Source organism: Schistocerca gregaria, chromosome 2 (assembly GCF_023897955.1).
Source record: "Schistocerca gregaria isolate iqSchGreg1 chromosome 2, iqSchGreg1.2, whole genome shotgun sequence".
NCBI lineage: Eukaryota > Metazoa > Arthropoda > Insecta > Orthoptera > Acrididae > Schistocerca > Schistocerca gregaria.
Genome location: NC_064921.1, coordinates 987,335,206 through 987,354,292, shown reverse-complemented (window position 1 = coordinate 987,354,292; position 19,087 = coordinate 987,335,206). Strand labels below are relative to the sequence as shown.

The following is a 19,087-nucleotide window of genomic DNA, read 5'->3' as shown; positions in this document are numbered from 1 at the left end:
ACCGAGGCCCACGAGGAAGACAGGCCGTGGCGCATACGCCACTAAGGTAGGGTTGAACTCGTTTGCTCGCTCCGCTCAGCAGACAAAATGCGTCTCTGACCTGTTAACTCGCAGCTGGGCGTGTAAGTACTAGCGAGAACTGTGTCTTCTACTTGAATCTGCTATTATGAGGTGTCGGTGACTGTGATGTTCTCCGTGGTGCAGCGCAAACGATTCCCAAGTGGAGGCTGACGGTGTGGAGGCGCACATCTTGCGCGCGGCGCTAGGCAACGGGGTGGAGTTCTCGGCCGTGCAGAGAGCGACGACGGCGGACCCTTGGCGGGCGGTGCTGGAGGCGGTGTACGGCGGCCGCGGCGACGGCGCGGCCTGCTCGCTGTGGATGTGGCCCGAGAAGCAGGCGCGCGTCGACTTCTCGCTGCCCTGGGCCAGCCTGCGCACCAGCTTCGTGGCGCCTCGTGCGCTGCCGGTGCCCCCGCTCCGGACAGCCCTGCAGCCCTTCAGCGCAGACGCCACCCTCGCCCTGATGGTCGCAGCCGCCATCACCGTCGCCCTTCTCATCGCTGCCACACGGTACTCACAACACTCCCGCGCCACATACCGTGCGATATGAGGGGTGGTCCTAAACTCTCATTGTTGTTGTTGTGGTCTTCAGTCCTGAGACTGGTTTGATGCAGCTCTCCATGCTAACCTATCCTGTGCAAGCTTCTTCATCTCCCAGTACCTACTGCAGCCTACATCCTTCTGAATCTGCTTAGTGCATGCATCTCTTGGCCTCCCTCTACGATTTTCACCCTCCACACTCCCCTCCAATACTAAAGTTGTGACCCCCTGATGCCTCAGAACATGTCCTACCAACCGATACCTCCTTCTTGTCAAGTTGTGCCACAACCCCCTCTTCTCCCCAATTCCATTCAGTACCTCCTCATTAGTTATGCTATCTACCCATCTAATCTTCAGCATTCTTCTGTAGCACCACATTTCGAAAGCTTCTTTTCTCTTCTTGTCCAAACTATTTATCGCCCACATTTCACTTCCATACATGTCTACACTCCATACAAATACTTTCAGAAACGACTTCCTCACACTTAAATCAATACTCGATGTTAACAAATTGTTCTTCTTCAGAAATGCTTTCCTTGTCATTGCTTGTCTACATTTTATATCCTCTCTACTTCGACCATCATCATTTATTTTGCTCCCCAAATAGCAAAACTCATCTACTACTTTAAGTGTCTCATTTCCTAATCTAATTCCCTCAACATCACCCGACTTAATTCGACTACATTCCATTATCCTCGTTTTGCTTTTGTTGATGGTCATCTTATATCCTCCTTTCAAGACACTATCCATTCCGTTCAACTGCTCTTCCAAGTCCTTTGCTGTCTCTGACAGAATTACGATGTCATCGGCGAACCTCAAAGTTTTTATTTCTTCTCCATGGGCTTTAATACCCACTCCGAATTTTTCTTTTGTTTCCTTCACAGCTTGCTCAATATACAGATTGAATAATATCGGGGATAGACTACAGCCCTGTCTCACTCTCTTCCAAACCACTGCTTCCCTTTCATGTCCCTCATCTTATATCCTCCTTTCAAGAAACTGTCCATTCCGTTCAACTGCTCTTCCAAGTCCTTTACTGTCTCTGACAGACTTACAATGTCATCAGCGAACTTCAAAGTTTTTGAAACTTCTTGGCAGATTAAAACTGTGTCAGGAAATCGTTTCTGAAAGTATTTGCGTGGAGTGTAGCCATGTATGAAAGTGAAACATGGACGATAAACAGTTTGGACAAGAAGAGCTTTCGAAATCTGGTGCCACAGAATAATGTTGTAGAATAGATGGGTAGATCACATAACTAATGAGGAGGTATTGAATAGAATTGGGGAGAAGAGGAGTTTGTGGCACAACTTGACAAGGAGGGACCGGTAGGTAGGACATGTTCTGAGGCATCAGCGGATCGAGTCTCGGGCCGGCGCACAATTTTAATCTGCCAGGAAGTTTCATATCAGCGCATGCTCCGCTGCAGAGTGAAAATCTCATTCTCAAAGTTTTTATTTCTTCTCCATGGATTTTAAAACATCCTCCAAACGTTTCATTTGTTTCCTTTACTGCTTGCTCAATATACAGATTGAATAACATCGGGGAGAGGCTACAACCTTGTCTTACTCCCTTCCCAACCACTGCTTCCCTTTCATGCCCCTCGACTCTTATAACTGCCATCTGGTTTCTGTACAAATTGTAAGTAGCCTTTCGCTCCCTGTATTTTACCCCTGCCACCTTTAGAATTTGAAAGAGAGTATTCCAGTGAACATTGTCAAAAGCTTTCGCTAAGTCCACAAATGCTAGAAACGTAGGTTTGCCTTTCCTTAATCTTTCTCACTATTGCTTCCAAAAAAATTCAGGCTGCAACCGTGAAAAAATTTGTGGTCATGTTGATCCTTCTCTAGAGAGTCGCTGCTCATTGCGAAATATTTTCTTTGCGACCTATGACTTGGCAGAGACATTGGTTGTAGACCTTCTGGTGACAAACTGACCCGAACTATTTGAAACAGTTAACGCAGAACAGGGAATCAGCGATCATAAAGCGGTTACTGCATCGATGATTTCAGCCGTAAATAGAAATACTAAAAAAGGTAGAAAGATTTTTCTGTTTAGCAAAAGTGACAAAAAGCAGATTACAGAGTACCTGACGGCTCAGCACAAAAGTTTCGTCTCAAGTACAGATAGTGTTCAGGATCAGTGGACAAAGTTCAAAACCATCGTACGATATGCGTTAGATGAGCATGTGCCAAGCAAGATCGTAAGAGATGGAAAAGAGCCTCCGTGGTACAACAACCGAGTTAGAAAACTGCTGCGGAAGCAAAGGGAACTTCACAGCTAACATAAACATAGCCACAACCTTGCAGACAAACAAAAATTATGCGAAGCGAAATGTAGTGTGAGGAGGGCTATGCGAGAGGTGTTCAATGAATTCGAAAGTAAAGTTCTATGTACTGACTTGGCAGAAATTCCTAAGAAATTTTGGTCCTATGTCAAAGCGGTAGGTGGATCAAAACAAAATGTCCAGACACTATGTAACCAAAATGGTACTGAAACAGAGGATGACAAACTAAAGGCCGAAATACTAAATGTTTTCTTCCAAAGCTGTTTCACAGAGGAAGACTGCACTGTAGTTCCTTCTCTAGATTGTCGCACAGATGACAAAATAGTAGATATCGAAATAGACGACAGAGGGATAGAGAAACAATTAAAATCGCTCAAAAGAGGAAAGGCCGCTGGACCTGATGGGATACCAGTTCGATTTTACACAGAGTACGCGAAGGAACTTGCCCCCCTTCTTGCAGCGGTGTACCGTAGGTCTCTAGAAGAGCGTAGCGTTCCAAAGGACTGGAAAAGGGCACATGTCATCCCCGTTTTCAAGAAGGGACGTCGAACAGATGTGCAGAACTATAGACCATCTCTAACGTCTATCAGTTGTAGAATTCTGGAACACGTATTATGTTCGAGTATAATGACTTTTCTGGAGAATAGTAATCTACTCTGTGGGAATCAGCATGGGTTTCGAAAAAGACGATCGTGTGAAACCCAGCTCGCGCTATTCGTCCACGAGACTCAGAGGGCCATAGACACGGGTTCACAGGCAGATGCCGTGTATCTTGACTTCCGCAAGGCGTTCGACACAGTTCCCCACAGTCGTTTAATGAACAAAGTAAGAGCATATGGACTATCAGACCAATTGTGTGATTGGATTGAAGAGTTCCTAGATAACAGAACGCAGCATGTCATTCTTAATGGAGAGAAGTCTTCCGAAATAAGAGTGATTTTAGGTGTGCCGCAGGGGAATGTCGTAGGACCGTTGCTATTCACAATATACATAAATGACCTTGTGGATGACATCGGAAGTTCACTGAGGCTTTTTGCAGATGATGTTGTGTTATATCGAGTGGTTGTAACAATAGAAAATTGTCCTGAAATGCAGGAGGATCTGCAGCGAATTGATGCTTGGTGCAGGGAATGGCAATTGAATCTCAATGTAGACAAGTGTAATGTGCTGCGAATACATAGAAAGAAAGATCTCTTATCATTTAGCTACAAAATAGCAGGTCAGCAACTGGAAGCAGTTAATTCCATAAATTATCTGGGAGTATCTGGGAGTACACATTAGGAGTGATTTAAAATGGAATGATCATATAAAGTTGACCGTCGGTAAAGCAGATGCCAGACTGAGATTCATTGGAAGAATCCTAAGGAAATACAATCCGAAAACAAAGGAAGTAGGTTACAAAATGGTTCAAATGTCTCTGAACACTATGGGACTTAACTTCTCAGGTCATCAGTCCCTAGAACTTAGAACTACTTAAAGCTAACCAACCACTCCTGCCGGCAAGTAGGTTACAGTACGCTTGTTCGCCCACTGCTTGAATACTGCTCAGCAGTGTGGCATCCGTGCCAGATAGGGTTGATAGAAGAGGTAGAGAAGATCCAACGGAGAGCAGCGCGCTTCGTTACAGGATTATTTAGTAATCGCGAAAGCGTTACGGAGATGATAGATAAACTCTAGTGGAAGACTCTGCAGGAGAGACGCTCGGTAGCTCGGTACGGGCTTTTGTTAAAGTTTCGAGAACATACCTTCACCGAAGAGTCAAGCAGTATATTGCCCCCTCCTAAGTATATCTCGCGAAGAGACCATGAGAATAAAATCAGAGAGATTAGAGCCCACACAGAAGCATACCGACATCCTTCTTTCCACGAACAATACGAGACTGGAATAGAAGGGAGGACCGATAGAGGAACTGAAGGTACCCTCCGTCACACCGTCAGGTGGCTTGCGGAGTATGGATGTAGATGTAGATACAGATGTTTAAGTTTACATTTGACTCTACAGGGAATGTTCGACTTCAAAAGTCACTTCGTTACACCAACCGCCTTGCCTCGTTGAATACCCTAGTTTCCATCAGATCGGTGAAGTTGTCCGCCACATTGACTGAGTGGTCAGTGCGTCTGACGGCCATGCAGTGGGCATGGGTTCGATTCCTCGCCAGGTTGGAGATTCTCTCTGGTGTGAGGTGAGTGTTGTGTTATCCTCATCATCTTTTCATTATCACCAACATCCAAGTCGCCCAGTGTTGCGTCAACTGAAAAGACACGGGGGCTGAACTTCCACAAGTGGAGACTCCTGGCCAACAATGCTGTACGATTATCATCATCAACACCATCATCATCATCACCATCATCGTGACCACCATCGCCGGCCTTTGTGGCCGAGCGGTTCTAGGAGCTTTAGTCCGGAACCGCGCGACCGCTGCGGTCTCTGGTTCGAATCCTGCCTTGGGCATGGATGTGTGTGATGTCCTTAGGTTAGTTAGGTGTAAGTAGTTCTAAGTTCTAGGGCACTGATGACCTCAGATGTTAAGTCCCATAGTGCTCAGAGCCATTTGAACCATTTTTTGACCACCATCACTGAAGGTAAGCAACTCCTGGGATGGCTGGTATTTGAATGCATAACGCGCCGGTATTTAGTATGCAGTAGTCAAAAAAGGAACGATGACTGGTCATGTGAAGTTCTTCTTGGTGATGATCCGTCTGTTGGATAGGAACGTTCAGCTCGTCGGACTCCTTGGTGCTGTTCGAGAGGAGCAGACTGTGTGTCAGCACCGACGAGTTTCACCCTTTCCCTTCTCTTACCATGATACAGGGCATACATCACACTACACCATGCACACACCTGCTACAGTCATTCATGTTTATCAGCTACACTTAGCACAAAAATCTCAAGAAAAGGTGCCAGTGTTTGTGAAGGATAGGAAAAACTTTTTCAAGATCTCAGAGCCAATCATGACATACAACTTTATTTTTACAACGTCCCAATAGTATCCCCGTGTGCAATGCGTGTTGTATCATAGGGCTTGTGTCTGTGTGATGGCTGCCAGCGTTTTTTTCGCAGTGGAGTGGTCACTTCTAAAAAGTTAATTAAATTAGTCCTGCGATTGAAACCTCTAACAGGGAATAACATATGAATTACTTCCCCAGACTGTGGTAGTTCTCTACTCTAATTTAATCAGGATCGGTATTTGGAATCATACCGTAGGGAAAGGAGAACAACTGGGCACTGACAAGATATTTATCGTAAAAACACACTCACAGGAAAAAAAGCAAATTGAACAAGTATTGACCTGGAATGTTAACTCTTATGCATTATCGAAGTTCAGAAAGCCTCCACCCTCACTGGCACTGAAGGTAAGGCGCTCTGTCCTCAGACCAGTTGAACTTACCATATTTACTTTTAAAGATTCACTATCTGCCGAGTCGCGGTATATCATCGAATTCAGTGTTCGAAAGGGCACTTACGGAGCGGCGATCTGCGCAGTTCTGTCGGCCGTCGTCCAGAAGAAGCTGTGATTTCTGCCTACTCAGAGGACGTCAAATGGCGCCCACAAACTCCTAGGGTCGAAAATACTTCAATTTAATGCCAGACAAGAACCAAGACTTCATATTTTTCATAAGCCAGTAGCAGAGACTTGTCTCAAGTGTGTGATCGCAAAGACCCACTTTGTAACGCCTTAGTCTCCACAAAGAAGCACTGATACCTAGTGGGGAAAACAGCACTTTATCAAATCTAATAGTGAGACTGTTCACTGACACCTCTGCAGCCAAGTCTCTCTACGCTCTCCAGAGATGTGCGTCCTCCCACTGCCGCAGTGCAAGTTAGAGCAACTCTCGCCCCGTTGCCCCTGCACTTTCCACGCAACCAGGCAATGCACCCGTTGATAATGGAATACCACCCACTCTATGAATCGTCAAAATTATTCATGAATGATGGCAAAATCCTGCCACCTTACACAACCTACCCCTTATGGACTAGTTCTACTTCTACATCTATATTTCTACTCTGCAAGCCACCCAACGGTGTGTGACGGAGGGCACTTTACGTGCCACTGTCATTACCTCCCTTTTCTGTTCCAGTCGCGTATGGTTCGCGGGAAGAACGACTGTCTGAAAGCCTCCGTGCGCGCTCTAATCTCTCTAATTTTACATTCGTGATCTCCTCGGGAGGTATAAGTTGGGGGAAGCAATATATTCGATACCTCATCCAGAAACGCACCCTCTAGAAAACTGGCGAGCAAGCTGCACCGCGATGCAGAGCGCCTCTCGTGCAGAGTCTGCCATTTGAGTTTGCTAAACATCTCCGTAACGCTATCATGGTTACCAAATATCCCTGTGACGAAACGCGCCGCTCTTCTTTGGATCTTCTCTATCTCCTCCGTCAACCCGATCTGGTACGGATCCCACACTGATGGGCAATACTCAAGTATAGGTCGAACGAGTGTTTTGTAAGCCACCTCCTTTGTTGATGGACTACATTTTCTAAGGACTCTCCCAATGAATCTCAACCTGGTACCCGCCTTACCAACTGCTACCAGTGTTTGTTCCGCTATCATATAATCATACAATAAAGGATCCTTCTTTCTACGTATTCGCAATACATTACATTTGTCTATGTTAAGGGTCACTTGCCACTCCCTGCACCAAGTGCCTATCCGCTGCAGATCTTCCTGCATTTCGCTACAATTTTCTAATGCTGCAACTTCTCTGTATACTACAGCATCATCCGCGAAAAGCCGCATGGAACTTCCGACACTATCTACTATGTCATTTATATATATTGTGAAAAGCAATGGTCCCGTAACACTCCCCTGTGGCACGCCAGAGGTTACTTTAACGTCTGTAGACGTCTCTCCATTGATAACAACATGCTGTGTTCTGTTTGCTAAAAACTCTTCAATCCAGCCACACAGCTGGTCTGATATTCCGTAGGCTCTTACTATGTTTATCAGGCGACAGTGCGGAACTGTATCGAACGCCTTCCGGAAGTCAAGGAAAATACCATCTACCTGGGAGTCTGTATCTAATATTTTCTGGGTCTCATGAACAAATAAAGCGAGTTGAGTCCCACACGATCGCTGTTTCCGGAATCCGTGTTGATTCCTACAGAGTAGATTCTGGGTTTCCAAAAACGACATGATACTCGAGCAAAAAACATGTTCTAAAATTCTACAACGGATCGTCGTCAGAGATATAGGTCTGTAGTTTTGCGCATCTGCTCGACGACCCTTCTTGAAGACTGGGACTACCTGTGCTCTTTTCAAATCATTTGCAACCTTCCGTTCCTCTAGAGATTTGCGGTACACGGCTGTTAGAAGGGGAGCAAGTTTTTTCGCGTACTCTGTGTGGAATCGAATTGGTATCCCGTCAGGTCCAGTGGACTTTCCTCTGTTGAGTGATTCCAATTGCTTTTCTATTCCTTGCATACTTATTTCGATGTCAGCCATTTTTTTGTTTGTGCGAGGATTTAGAGAAGGAACTGCAGTGCGGTCTTCCTCTGTGAAACAGCTTTGGAAAAAGGTGTTTAGTATTCCAGCTTTAAGCGTGTCATCCTCTGTTTCAATGCCATCATCATCCCGGAGTGTCTGGATATGCTGTTTCGAGCCACTTACTGGTTTAACGTAAGACCAGAACTTCCTAGGATTTTCTGTCAAGTCGGTACATAGAATTTTACTTTCGAATTCACTGAACGCTTCACGCATAGCCCTTCTTACACTATCTTTGACATCGTTTAGCTTCTGTTTGTCTGAGAGGTTTTAGCTGCGTTTCAACTTGGAGTGAAGATCTCTTTGCTTTCGCAGTAGTTTCCTAACTTTGTTGTTGAACCACGGTGGGTATTTCCCGTCCCTCACAGTTTTACGCGGCACGTACCTGTCTAATGCGCATTTTAAGATTGCCTTAAAATTTTTCCATAAACACTCAACATTGTCAGTGTCGGAACAGAAATTTTCGTTTTCATCTGTTAGGTAGCCTGAAATCTGCCTTCTATTACTCTTGCTTAACAGATAAACCTTCCTCCCTTTTTTTATATTTCTATTAACTTCCACATTCAGGGATGTTGCAACGGTCTTATGATCATTGATTCCCTGTTGTGCCCTTACAGAGTCGAAAAGTTCGGGTCTGTTTGTTACCAGTACGTCCAAGATGTTATCTCCACGAGTCGGTTCTCTGTTTAATTGCTCGAGGTAATTTTCAGATAGTGCACTCAGTATAATGTTACTCGATGCTCTGTCCCTACCACCCGTCCTAAACATCTGAGTGTCCCAGTCTATATCTGGTAAATTGAAATCTCCACCTAAAACTATAACATCCTGAGAAAATTTTTGTGAAATGTATTCCAGGTTTTCTCTCAGTTGTTCTGCCACTAATGCTGCTGAGTCGGGAGGTCGGTAAAAGGAGCCAATTATTAACCTAGCTCGGTTGTTGAGTGTAACCTCCACCCATAATAATTCACAGGCACTATCCACTTCTACTTCACTACAGGATAAACCACTACTAATAGCGACAAACACGCCACCACCGGTTGCATGCTTTTGTGCTACGATCACGCAACAGTTATGGTGTCGCATGATCCATTAGAAGACTGATTTCAAAGAACATAGCTTCGTGAGCCCCAATCTATTCTATGTTGATCCAATCTATTTTCACGTCAACTTTCTTGGAGACTGCATGCTCTAATAAAGTTACCTATGGCCATTTATCTATTGCCTTATGGGAACCTCTTTCCGTAGATCTCTTGGGTCTGTGTCTCGGCAGTTACAAATCTAACATCAAAATGACCAGGGAAAAAAACAAAGTTAAGACAGATCAGTCTTAAAGTTAACAAGTTATGCAGAGTGTCTCTTTAACAAAGGCAGCCCCCCAACCTACCCTTGAGCGCACTGATGCACTCAATTCGAAAGCCTATCATAATCACACTCAACATATCATTATAAGAAAAACACACTTTGAAGTCTACAGTCGTGCAACTTGATATTTAATGAAAGAATATGAAAAATTATCTGTGATTTGCATTCTTGTTTAAATTATTACTATGATTTCAATTTAAAATCGGGCATGACCACTTTCTGAGAATGTTAACATACAAAAACATAGAATTAGTAGTGAATTGCATTTATCATCAAGAAATATAATGAGCATTACATTAATTGGAAACAAGCATGATCACCCTTTAAGCATGCCAATGTTCACAATCTTAAGTTGACAGTTATCTGCATTTAAAATTAAATATCTAAATAAAAGAGAAAAGCAAGTTCTCAAAGCAAGCAACTCAAAGTAAACAAGCATAGTCAATTAAAGGTGGTCTGCATTTACGTTTGTTTTAAAATAACTCTAAAAATGATTGATTTGCCAGTTACCTTGGCCATGATTACTTAAACTGAAAAAAATTAGGATGTACTTACATTAAGACACTTTACATCGAAAAGCAACATGTACAAAACACTCAAAGTAATTAAAATCATTTGTAGTAGTTTTACATGACAGGTGAACAAGAATGAATGCAAGAGAACATCAATACAAACAAAAACCCGTTACGTAATTGGTGTCATAGTTTGTGCAGATATATACATGTGCTCATGTGCCTGTGGGCTAAACTCTTTCGTTGCATAGGTTCACCAAATTGATATATTTCGATGACGGGGGAACACTAAGTTTCAAAGGGAGGACATTGTGTTTTGACAGTGCGGCACCGAAATGAAATTAGCTGTGACATTACACCACCACAGAGATTGCTCTGACGTTGTGTAGCCTCTGAACGCACTCGGTTCCTATAGGAGCTTATGCTATAGCGTTTGAGCCTGTGCTGTATTCCAGTGATCCATGTGTGGCGGTTGCTCAACTGCAGGTGGAGCTATCATAGTGCCTACTACAAATATGATCGGTTCTCATAGCTATTGTTCTCTCAGTGGGCTGATGAAGAAGACAAGTGGATGATGTCCAGGGTTATTATATCAGGAGGTGATGTGAGAATGGCGGTTCTCAAGTACCTCACTGTTTTCCAGATTATGTCAGGGAATGAAGCAATATGTGAACGTTAATGCTTTTAACAGTTCGTATCTGATTGCTTTGTTTTTCTGTACCATTTCTGTAAGTCAAATAGTTATTTTTGATGAAGTAGCGGACCTGCTATTTCTACAGCTGGATGTCATCTTTTGCCCGCTCCCTTGTTTGCTTGTGCATTAAGTCTTCTCTCTTGAATTTCTTTGTTTCTAGTGTCTTCTAAAAACGTTCTTAGTTACCCTCTTATCTTGTCTTCTGATCTTGTTCATCATGTACCAAGATTGCTTATTCGTTGGTTCTACTCTAAGTTAACAGTTTGATGGAGTTGAGGTTTCCCAGTGTGTGGCGGCAAGTGGTGCTGTAGAAGAGTTTCATTCTAGCATGGTGACACTGTCATGTCTTGAAGAGTGGGTAAAATAACATGATTTTTCTCTGGAGTACAGTGACTGACAGTGACTGGTGCTCAGAACTGTGGCTTTCCCCCACCAACACTGCACACCGGCTACCTCCTTTGTGTCGAAGCTTTCCGCCTGGCCCATTTGACGCATCTGATGTCCTCCGCTGCATACCTGCTTTCAAGAACCGGGGTGGGCACATCCTGAATCCTTGGGCGGTTGCTCACAATCCGAGGTGTGTTGCGCACCCATCCCCTCACTTTCCCTCACGTCGATGCCAAATTTCCATCACCTATTGGCCTCCCACAGTGACACATTACTGTGCTCACCGCCATCTCTTCCTGGTTTGCTGATGCCTCCACTGGTATTTTGTGTTCTCTCTAGCGTCACGTACGCCCAACAATTTTCTGCACAAACTGTACAAAAATATCTTAACCTAATGCCTCCAAACTCCGGAACTCTCTGTGCTCTTGTCCCGAAGACCATGGCGCGCCATTCCATCTTCCAATTGGTCCTCTGACAGCACCAGTCGAACCGTGCACGTAGATGCTGTGGTGCGGGTGGAAGATGGGCTAGAGGTGTGTGTACCTGTAGTCCCACTGCTAATAACCGGTTCGCAACAGTTCATGTTGACACGTCAGGATTGACAAGTCCTCTATCGGTGCTGTGGTAGCTGTACGACCTGCCGATGCTGCCCTTACAACACGACGACCCTGGCGGGCGCTGTGCTGTGTGGACGCCAAGAACCTCGTCTAAGCGTGTGAGAATTTTTAATGGCCACTGATACCAGCACAACTGCACAACTGTTGCCACACGGTCCAGCTTGTGTGGCTGTTCTCCAAAAGGACCACCCCGCCACTCAGAAAGCCACAATTTGACCACCTTCATACTCGCTCACTTGACTGCAGGAAGGACGGTACATCACCATGGCTTGGTTGCCCACTTGCTTCAAACGTTTGCACCTTACTGTGCATTCAGGCTGTGAGCATTCCCTTTTAAAGGGGAGACACAGATGGCGCTCTGGCAGCTACGCCACTACACTGTTGGTGGGCGACGGTAGAACCATTATCAGTCCATATACTGTCCCCCAGGTGGCATAAATCGCCATCGGATCAAAATCGACGTCGTCTTTCCATCCAGCTGTATTATCTTTCTATCCCGGAAGTGTATATTCCAGCTGGACGAACAAAGACACTACATTGTATTTAATATCACTGCCGACTTGAGGAATATGCAGATTCTTGACTGGATTGCCCAGTCTCCGGAAAAGGCACCCGCAGAGCATGCTTGGAATGCAATTGGAAGACATAGACATCCATACCAGCTTCCATACAGCAATCTTCCTGAACTGATACAGCACGTGTTTCAAGCAAGGAAAGAAATTCGTCGAGGTATTGGATTTCGATGTAGTTTGCTTCAGTTCCACAACGAAATTGATGAAATTTACCATAGTCACAGTGAAGGACAAATCAATTCAATATTTAAATACGTAACTAATGCAACAGTTTGTAATAGGAAATTTTTTAAATTAAATACACGATTGACAACAGTTCATACTACCTTACACCACACATATAAATACATATTTTGATCTGAGTGTAGATTCCAAATAACAAGTCAAGCGAAAGTAGAAAAGAAATTTTTCTTTCTGCAGTATTTCCCTGTTTTCGTTTTTATACTTGCCCACTATAAAAACCTGCAATTTAATTAGTGCAGTATATGAAAGATGTTTTCAGAATAGTAGTTTTTGGTACGATCTGTCGCACAAAAGGATTGGAAGTGTGACATCAGCAGATAACGTTGGTGGCTGCTGAGATCACTTCGATGTTGTTCTTTCTGAGCGACACATTTAATTTCCAAGGTAATGGTATTTTTAAAAGTAAACATCGAAAGGATGCACCTCAACAGCGGCGGAATGAAACTGCTTTACTGTCTACTGCTTATCGCAACTGAAATTTTAATTACTTTTCTTAAATTTAATTATAAATTTTTTGCGTATTTCCTTTAATTAAATATACTGAAGTTACAGGGCAAAAGTCAATGTTGGTTGCTGGTATGTTTGATGACAAGTGATTGTGAGAGCTGCATCAAACCAGTCTCTGGACTGAAAACCACAACAACAACAATAATATCATGGTCAGACAGAGATTCCGAAATCAGATACGGATTGTAAGGCGTACCCAGGAGCAGATATATACTCAGTTCACAATGTAGTACTGATGAAGAGTAAACTTGAATTCAAGAGAATACTCAGGAAGAACCAATACGTAAAGAAGTCGGATACACAGTTACTAAGGGATGACGAGATATGCCTGAAGTTCTCTAAGGCAATAACGAATAGCTCAGTAGGAAGTACAGTTGAAGAAGAATGGATATCTCTAAAAAGGAGAATCACAGAAGTTGGAAAGAACAACATAGGTACAAAACAGCATAACTACTAAGAAAATATAGATAACAGAAGAAATACTTCAAGAGGTCGATGAAAAAAAGTACAAAAATGTTTAAGGGATTTCAGGAATGCAGAAATAGAAATCGCTGAGGTATGAAATGTATAGGAAGTGCAGGAAAGTTAAGACGAAATTGTTGCACGAAAAATGTGAAGAAATCTAAAAAGTAATGACTGTCGGAAGGACAGACTCGGCATACAGGAAAGTCAAAACAACCTTCGGTGACATTAAAAGCAAGTGTGTTAACATTAAGAGCGTAACGGGAATTCGACTGCTAAATGCAGAGGAGAAGAGCGGATAGGTGGAAAGAATACATTGAAAGCCTCTATGAGAGGGAAGATTCGTCTGACGTGATAGAAGAAGAAACAGGACTCTATTTAGAAGAGATAGGGGATCCAGTATTATAATCAGAATTTAAAAGAGCTTTGGAGGACTTAAGATCAACAAAGGCAGAAATTATAGATAACTTTCGATCAGAATTTCTTAAATCATTGGCGGAAGTGGCAACAAAACGACTATTCAGGTTGGTGTGTAGAACGTATGAGTATGTCGACACGCCATCTGACTTTCGGAAAAATGTCATCCACACAATTCAGAAGACTGCAAGGGCTGACATGTGCGAGAATTATCGCACAATCAGCTTAACCGCGCCTGCTTTCACGTTGCTAACAAGAATGGTATACAGAAGATTGGAAAAGAAAATTGAGGATATATTAGATGACGATCAGTTTGGCTTTAGGAATAGTAAAGACACCAAGAGGCAGTTCTGACGTTGCGGTTGATAATGGGAGCAGGGCTGAAGAAAAATCAAGAGACGTTCATAGGATTTGTCGACCTGGAAAAAGCGTTCAACAACGTAAAATGTTGCAAGATGTTCGAAGTATAATAGGGGTAAGCTATAGGGAGAGACAGGTAATATACAATATGTATAAGAACCAAGAGAGGATAATAAGAGTAGACGACCAAGAACTAAGTGCTCATATTAAAAAGATTGTAAGACATATGTATTTTTTTGCCCCTATTGTTCAATCCGTACATCGAAGAAGCAGTGATAGAAATAAAAGAAAGATTCAGGATTGGGAAAAAAATTAAAGGTGAGAAGATATCAATGATACGATTCGCTGATGACATTGCTATCCTGAGTGAAAGTGAAGAAGTATTACTTGATCTGCTGAACGAAATGGGCAGTCCAATGAGCACAGAATATGGACTGAGAGTAAATCGAAGAAGGACGAAAGTAACGAGAAGTAGCACAAATGAGAACAGCGAGAAACTTAATATCAGGATTGATGGTAACGAAGTAGATGAAGTTAAGGAATTATGTTACTTAGGCAGCAAAGTAAGCAGTGACGTAAGGAGCAAGGAGGACATCAAAAGCAGGCTAGCAATGGCAAAAAGGGCATTGCTGTCCAACAGAAGTCTACTAGTGTCAAACATAGGCCTTAATTTGAGAAACTGTAGAGAGCTTAAAACTATAGAGGAAGACAGAGTTGGAGTACATCCAGAAGATAATTGAGGACGCAGGTTGCAAGTGCTGCTCTGAGATGAAGGGGTTGGCACAGGAGAGGAATTCATCTAACCAGTCAGAAGATTGATGGAAAAAAAAGTCAACGGCTGGAGGGGGCAGAAATATTTTGGTGAAAGATTAACTAGAGTCCATGAGTTTCTTATGAGGGCAGTAATCATTTTAAAGTTATTTGCGAACCTCAACCCTGAGAAAAAACTAAGATCGTGTTTCAACGTGTTTCAACATTAAATACCCCGTATTCATAAACTGTTGCCCTCAGATTACTACATTTTTACACACGAATTCGGAAAACACATTTCGCGATATTTAGTAAAAACCGCTGACTTCGCTTTATTTGTCTCATTCGTTACGTGAAATTTTCTTATTCCAAATCATAGGTGTTGAATAAAATTAGGGCGAAGAGAAATTTGTGGCACAACTTGACTTGAAGGAGGGATCGGTTGGTAGGACATGTTCTGAGGCATCAAGAGATCACCAATTTAGTATTGGAGCGCAGCGTAGAGGGTAAAAATCGTAGGGGTAGACCAAGAGATGAATACACTAAACAGATTTAGAAGGATGTAGGTTGCAGTAGGTACTGGGAGATGAAGAAGCTTGCACAGGATAGAGTAGCATGGAGGGCTGCATCAAACCAGGCTCTGGACTGAAGACCACAGCAACAACAACAATCATGACAAAGTAACTGCCTATTGGCTTCTGTCTCGGGTTCTTCGGCCGACGTTCATCTAATGATTTTTCTGACGTTTCGCCAGCACGAGTGGCTGGCATTGTCAAAGCTTCACCCTCCATTGCCGGTGGTGAACTGGAGCCGAGCTCGCGACCGCAGACTATATGTACCTGGCGCGCCAACGTCCGAGGGCTTCTCCGCGGTCATTTCCCATGCGGTTCTCCTCTTGCTATCTGCGACGGTCGTTCGCTGCAGTACGGGAAGCCAGGATCCGTTTACCTTAAGGCTTTCCTCTTTCTTGTTGAAACTGTTCGCACGTTTTTGTATTTCTACAGCTTCTCTGAACAATCGCGTGTGATAGTGCTTCTCTACAGCCAAAACTTCCGTGTCGGAGAATTTTATTACGTGGTCGGTCTCATCCAGTGAGTGCTCTGCCACGGCAATGTCGCAATGTCGCTTATGCTCTTTGATCCTGGTGTTAATTGATCGTCCAGTGATTCCGACATAAATTTTTCTGCATGTGCATGGTATACGGTATATTCCCAACATTGCAAGTGGGTCACTTTTCTCCTTCGCCGATCTAAGACACTCTTTGATCTTCCCAGTCGGTTTAAAAATCGTCTTTACGCCATGTTTGCGCAATATACGGCTGATTCTGTCCGTCACTCTGGGAATGATGGCAGAAAGGCCGTGCCCGACATTTCTTTTTCTGGTTCCTTACTTCGCCGAGTGTTTGGCTCTAATACACTTCTAATATAATTTGTGGAGTACCCATTGCTCCTCAGAACAGTTTCCAGCTGTTGCATTTCTCGTTTGAGGTGTTGCGGCTCAATATTCGTCCTGCTCTCGTTAAGACCGTATTAATCATGCCTCTTATCTGGCTCGGGTGGTGGTTTGACAGTTTGTGCAGGTATCGGTCCGTGTGTGTCGGTTTTCGATACATGCTGTGTCCCAGGTTTTCGCCGTCCCTTGTGACCAGCACATCTAGAAATGGCAGTTTCTTGTCCTTTTCTACTTCCATGGTAAATGATATGTTGGCGTGGAGGCTGTTCACGTGTCTTAGAAAGTCACCGAGCTGTTCTTCACCATGGCTTCACACTACGAAAGTATCATCGACGTGCCTGTACCATACCTTATGTTTGCAAGTCGCCAAGTCCAGTGCCTGTGCTTCGAATTGTTCCATGAAGAAGTTGGCCACCGCTGGACTAAGAGGACTACCCATGGCGACGCCTTCCAGCTGTTCATAGAAATCGCCATTCCACGTGAAATAGCTCGTGGTGAGATATCCATGGAAGAGCATTTTGATGTCTTGCGGGAAAATTGTACCCAAGTTTGACAACAAGTGGCCACGAAAGCCTTAACAATTTGGAACAACAGTCATGTTTTAAAATACTTCCTTCTTTGCGTATTTTCATTTCCATCTTACCTGTATGCCAGCAGCGTAACTGAAACTGTAAAACACTACTGTCAAATAAAACTAGGAATCATATAGAATATACCACCAATGAATACTACACACCAGAAACAAGCTCATTATGGGCGAGATGAAAGTGCTAACCAGAGTTCTTCCTGTTTCCCACAGCCACGTAGGAACTCGCGCCAGCGCTCGTCTCGACGTGTGCAAGTACACGCTGGACGTGTACCGTCTGCTGCACCTGAACTCCCTGCCGAGGTTGCCGACGCGGTCGTCGCCGCGCTGCGTGCTGGTGGCCTGGTGCTTCTTCAGCCAGCTGCTCGCCACGTCCTACTCCAGCACCTTCACCTCGGTGCTGACCGTCCAGCGCTACGGCCCGCCCATAGACTCCTTCCGGGACCTGCTGCAGAGAGGCGTGTTCTGGGGCGGGCACAATCAGGCGCTACAGCGCCAGATCTCCGTGATCGACGACCCTTACATACGGGAGTTCGGAGCCCGCTACCGAGAGGAGCTCACCCCACAGGATAAGGAAGCCAGGCTCAGGGAAGGGCGCTACGCCGTCTTCGTGAAGGTGATCAACGATTACGTCACACACACGGAGAATCTGCCGGCCGACGTTCGCCGCAGCCTGCGTCTGATGAAGGAAACTATGGCAAAGTACTACATCTCAATAGCCCTCCAAAAAAATTCTCCGTACAAAAGCACATTGGATAGAAGGATGAGATATATTCACTACAGTGGCCTCATTAATTACTGGATGAAACACGTCATAGCTAGACTCGGTCACCACTACATGAGGTCGTTTTTTGCTGATCGTGCAGACAGTCAACACGAGATGCCTCAGAAACTCTCTCTTCAAGCTGTCGAGGGAGCGTTTTTCATATGTACAACTGGAATAATCGTAGCATCTCTTGTCTTTCTATCTGAAATCACTTACGAAAAATTTTGTTATTGTCTGCAAAGATATCCAAATAGACCACGCTACTTGTATAATTTGGGATAATTTGTCAGACATGTTTTAAAGATAAATTTTATGGTTACAATCAATATTGTCACTTAAATTTCCTGTGCATGGTGTTTCTTTGGCTCTAGTGTGCCCATGTTCGAATATACTATTCTTACTATTCTAAAAACACACGAAACACCGATTGTGGAAACAGCACTAGTATAGGCTTGTTGATTTTGAGAAAAACGGAAAAATTTATGTAGTTGTAATATTATTCTTATTTTTCAGTTCAATTTCACTTTGTATCGTACAGCTTCTGATTATATTCAGCACTATTTTAGATGTAGTTATCATTAGATTATATAATGATCTTAATACCTTAAGTTCTTGAACATGTGTTGTTCCTGAAATCAATTTCTTTCCACAAAATAATTTTGTGTTGTTTATTTTAAAATTTACTTTCTCCACACAGAAACTGTTATTGCACAGTTGCATGATAAGTTCTGAACACTAGCTCTGTTGTTTCTGTACACAAAAACTGTTATTTTAAGATTACACAATAAGTTCTGAAAACCAACTTATAACTACTAAACATTCAGTCAATTAAATGGCGAGACTGGTTGGTTATTTGCTGTTCGCCTCTTTACTGTCTACTAAAGGCCAGTTCTGCGAGAGTCTACAAAGTGATATGTAATCTTCTGGTTGGCTGTTTCCTTGTTACTTAATGGAACACAGTTTCTTTGTGCTGCAGCAGTTGGAAGAGTTATTGGTGTGTTTAGTCAATAAATAAACGAAAGTGCGCTTTT

General features: G+C 43.6%; 1 protein-coding gene across 1 annotated transcript; it reads left to right on the top strand.

Annotated features, from left to right (window-relative positions):
• Positions 1-379: 379 nt before the first annotated feature.
• LOC126336080 (glutamate receptor 2-like) lies at positions 380-18,606 on the top strand. The gene is made up of 2 exons (XM_049999560.1): positions 380-570; positions 17,504-18,606. The coding sequence occupies exons 1-2, from the start codon at positions 380-382 to the stop codon at positions 18,336-18,338; spliced, it is 1,026 nt and encodes a 341-aa protein (XP_049855517.1). The 3' UTR covers positions 18,339-18,606.
• The last annotated feature ends 481 nt before the right edge of the window (positions 18,607-19,087 follow it).